At 47.8% G+C, this 4,504-nt stretch overlaps 1 protein-coding gene across 1 annotated transcript in view; it reads left to right on the top strand.

Moving 5' to 3' along the window:
- Window positions 1-4,504, top strand: part of BICRA (BRD4 interacting chromatin remodeling complex associated protein) — a 76,539-nt gene that overhangs the window by 65,564 nt on the left and 6,471 nt on the right. The window contains exon 7 of the mRNA XM_019625201.1: window positions 4,401-4,496. Within this exon, the coding sequence (XP_019480746.1) occupies window positions 4,401-4,496 (96 nt within the window). The remainder of the gene's footprint in view (window positions 1-4,400; window positions 4,497-4,504) is intronic.

Below are 4,504 nucleotides of genomic sequence, written 5' to 3'. Positions count from 1 at the left end.
TCCCAAGCCAGCTCTTAACCAACGTGCCACTCGGCCGGCCCTCACCATATTTTTTTTTTATCACACCTCATAACTGTAGGGTAAATTTCTAGAAACAGAATTGCTGAATCAGAGGGTATCTGTGCTTTTCAAACATTTTTTTAAAAACGCTAACCCGGCTGGTTGCTCCTCCATGAGGCTCGTGCCCGGGGAGGCTTCCAGAAGCTTCACCAACCCCAGATCAGCAAGCGACTTGCTCCCTGCCAGGTCGGAAAATGCCATCGCTCCTACACATTTGATTCTGCATGAAATTGAGTGTCTTACCATCTATACATGGGCAGTTGGAATCTCGGTAAACAGTCCACTCATGTGGTAGTTTTTAAAAAAGGATTCTAAAAATAATTTCATGCTCATGAAGAGAATTTAGAAACTAGACAAAATAACAAAGAAGAAAAATAAACTGCCTGTGATCCTATCTATCATTCAGGAGCCACTGGTAACATATTTGGCATGAAGTTTTTTTTGGTGCTTTTTTTTTTTTTTAGCCTTTTTTTTCCCTTCCCATCCATTTAAACTGTTTTTCATTTTTTAAATTAGGTATCATATTCACATGGTTCGATCATCAAAGAGCATTTTTTAAAGTACAGGGGGAAGTGTCGTCCCCCCGCCCCCAGTGCCTACATGCTCAGCCGCGTGCCGCTCCACATATCCACGGTACCTCATTTTTCACATATCCTTCCAGTTTTTTGTGCATATATAGCCTAGTGCATATATGGATTTACATTTCTCTCTGCCCAGAAGCTAGCACCTCACAGCCGGCCCCCTGTATCTGCGGGTCTCGCACTCATGGAGTCAACCAACTGCAGATCAAAAATATTTGGGGAAAAAATTCCAGAAAGTTGATCCCTAAACAATACAGTATGACAACTATTTATATAGCGTTTACATTGTATGAGGTATTGTAAGTAATTTAGAGATGATTTAAAGTATACAGGAGGATGTATGTAGGTTATATGCAAATACTACAACATTTTATTATACATAAAGGGACTTGAGCATCTGTGGATTTTGGTATTTGTGGGGGGTCCTGGAACCAATCCCCATTTCCCCAGTAGATGATATATCGATGCACATTAGATCATGTCTAGTGGAGGCCTTGGCCCTCCACACACAGCTGCAATAAACAACTCAGTCACGTGTTATTTCCCACATGAGCGGGTTTATCTGTCTGGTCACTTCCCAGAAGCCTATGTTCTGGATCAAAGCAAATGTGCACTTATAATTTGAATATAATTTGCTGAATTGCATTCCTCTGGAGTTTTAGCCAATTGTGCCAGTTTAGACCCCCATGGGCAATATACAAGAATGTCTTTATGAGACATATGGCTTATTTCTAGTGCGATGAGTGAAAGTGGTTCCATAGGGTGCTTTCAATTTGCAGTTCTCCTATTACAAGTGAGGTTGAGCATCCCTTGAAATACTTAAGCCTTTTGTGTTTCCTTTTCTGTGCACTGTCTGGTCATATCCTTTGCCCCCCTTTTCTCACTGATTGTTATTCTTAGTGATTTCTAAAGGCTCTTTATATATGAGAGAGATGAACTTTGTGCTATGAATTAGAAATATTTCCCCCAGTATATCACTTGGTTTTTTACTTGGTTTGGGTGTATATGTGTGTGTGCATGCATGTATGCGTGTGTGTGTGTGTGTGTGTGTGTGTGTGTGTGTGTGTTGTTTGTCTCTGCATTTTTAATGGATAGAGTAAAATTTGGGGGACTATTTTTAAACTTCATTTTAAAATCATTTCAAACATACAGCAAAGTTATAAGAATAGTACAGAGAATTAATGGGCATTCTCTGCTCTTTAACCAGTTGTATTAGTTATGTATTGCTGTGTAGCAGATTACCCCAAAACATAGCCGCTTAAAACAACAAACATTGACTTATCGCATACGGTTTCTAAGGATCAGGAATCTGGAAGTAAATTAGCTGGAGGGTTCAAGCTCACCGGCTCTCATGGGGTCAAGATGTCAACCAGGGCTGCACTCATCTGAAGGCTTGATTGGGCTAGAGAATCTGCTTCCAAGATGGCACACTCATGTGACTGTTGGCAGGAGACCTCAGCTCCTTCCTACGTGGGCCTCTGCAAAGGGTAGCTCATAGCACACTGCACAGCACCTTCCCTCAGAGTGAGTGATCCAGCAGAGAGAGGGGGTGCCCAGGATGGAAGCCACAGTCTTTTTTATAACCAAACCTTGGAAGTAGCATATGATCACTTCTTCTGAATTCTATTGGTCATGGAGATCAACGCTGATACAGTGTCAGAGGAGATTGCTTGCTGGGGGCCATCTTAGAAGCCGGCTACCACACCAGACTTACCCACTGTAACTATTTTGCTACAACCCATTTATCCTCAGCTCTCTCAATAGTATACATTTTTCTTCTGAATCATTTGAGAATAAATTGTAGACATCAGGCTCCTTTAATATTTTAGTAGAATATCTCAGCCCTTGAGAATAAGAACATTCTCTTACTTGACCACAGTAGATAATGTTCAAATTCAGCAAATTTAGCATGGAGACAATGCTGTTATCTAATTCACTGTGTGTAATGCAATTTAGCCAGTTGTCCAGTGATCGTGCAATATATTATTCTCTTTACTTCACTCAGCATCCTAGCGCTCTGTGCTGGCCACTTCACTCAGACCTCAGAAGTATGTATTTAGGGTGTTGTGTAGAGGACCATCTCTCTTCATCCTGACTTGCTTGGCTACTCACCTGCCGTGGGCTATCTGGGTTGTTTTCCTACTTTCTCTCTTGTAAATACTCCCAGGCTAGATAGCCCTGTGAGCAAGGGCCTAAATGCTTCTTATCACAGAAGGCTGGAAGGGGACTACCACGTCACAGGTTGGCGCCCTTTCAAAGTCACCAGACCAAATTGCCTTCCAGAGGGGTTATCCAGATGACAATCTCACCAGCCCCTTGTAAGAGCCAAGGGATGCCCCTCTTGTCTCTCCTTAGGGGTGGCAAGTCTTTGAGGATGTATGGATTGAGTGATTGGTTGGTTTCTGTTTTGAATTGCCAGAAGTTATTCGAGGCCAAGCTTGGAAAGGATGCTGAAGGGTCCAGGGGGCTTGGAGGCTTAAAGCAAGTCATTACTCTGAAATCATGCGTCAGCCCACTTTGAGGGCTCAAAGCACAGAGCCCCAGCTTTGGAGCCTAGCAGCACTGGATGGCCTTTGGCTAGTCCCCTGAGCCCTCTGAGGCTATGTCCTCCTCAGTCAGCCTTGAAGTCCTGGGTGGTAGTAAGGCAGGGAGACTCTGGGCCAGTCATTTCCACTGTTGGCCTCAGTATCTCATCTATGAAATTGGTCCAATATGATCACAGCTCTCAGGGCTGTGGAAGACCACACGAGTGGACGCAGGTGGCCAGCTATACTTGCTGGATCAGTGTGGGCTGTCATGGGGTGCGGATTCTGTGCCAGTGCCAGTGTCAGGTACACAGCTGGCACTCTGGTTAAACAGAGGCTGCCAAGGTTATGATTCTTGGGGAGGTGACCCCTGGGGGAAGAGAGTGCAGGGGGCTAGGTGCTCTGGCTGAGGCATGTTATGGACAGGGTCACTGTGCCCATGTAACAGAACTAGTGCCCAGATCTTATGTGCAAGTCTGATACATGCACACACACCCACACTCACATGTACACACACATCCCCATACCTGTAGGCTCCCGAGGCACCCAGGTAGGCCTGCAGCCCTGGTCATGCAGGCACACAGAGGTGGAGGTCCTGGACACTTAGAAGGGGGCCCAGGATTTACAGGCTGGCGTCCAGAAGGGCCAGGCCCTGCCCCTCAGTTTCCATCCTTATCCTTGGCTTCCTGGGTCCCCCAGCCCCCACTGTGTCCTCCAAGATCACCAGCCCCACACCCCAGTGCACAGCTTGAAGTTACCTGCATTGGTGTTTTCCTTGGTTAGCTAGGCAGTCAGGCTGGGGCTGGCTGCTGGGACGCCGCCCCACAGCCGCCCCACAGCCGCCCCCTCCCCCGCGCTGCTTGTGCTGTGCTCGCCTCCCTGCTGGGCAGCTGGTGTGGTGTCGCCTGCTGCTTCCTCCGCTGCTGCCTCCCAAAACCCTGCAGAGCTGCCTTCATCTGGGGGGATGGGGGAGATGGGGCACAGGGGGAGGGGGTGAGATCAGAGGGCCAAAGTATGGAGGGGATGAGATGGGGGACAAATGCAGGGGTGAGGTGGGGAGTTGAGAAATGAGAGGCGGGAAGGATAACCATGGTGGGGTCCTTTCAGGACAAGGGGTAGCTAAGAAGGGGGGTTTCCGGTGGGAGTGGCCGGGGTCCCCAGTGTCTTGGGGCAGTGGGAGCCAAGGTTGGTTCTGACCCCTGCCCCCTCCCCTCTACCTCCCTCCCCTGCCCAGATCCCAGCAGCAGCTCCACTGAAGGGCCCAGGCCCCTCCTCATCCCCATCACTACCTCACCAGGCCCCTCTGGGGGACAGCCCCCACTTGCCCTCCCCACACCC

The sequence above is a fragment of the Hipposideros armiger genome, unplaced genomic scaffold, assembly GCF_001890085.2.
Source record: "Hipposideros armiger isolate ML-2016 unplaced genomic scaffold, ASM189008v1 scaffold_619, whole genome shotgun sequence".
NCBI lineage: Eukaryota > Metazoa > Chordata > Mammalia > Chiroptera > Hipposideridae > Hipposideros > Hipposideros armiger.
The sequence above is the reverse complement of the archived record's forward strand: the minus strand, read 5'-3'. Positions and strand labels throughout refer to the sequence as shown.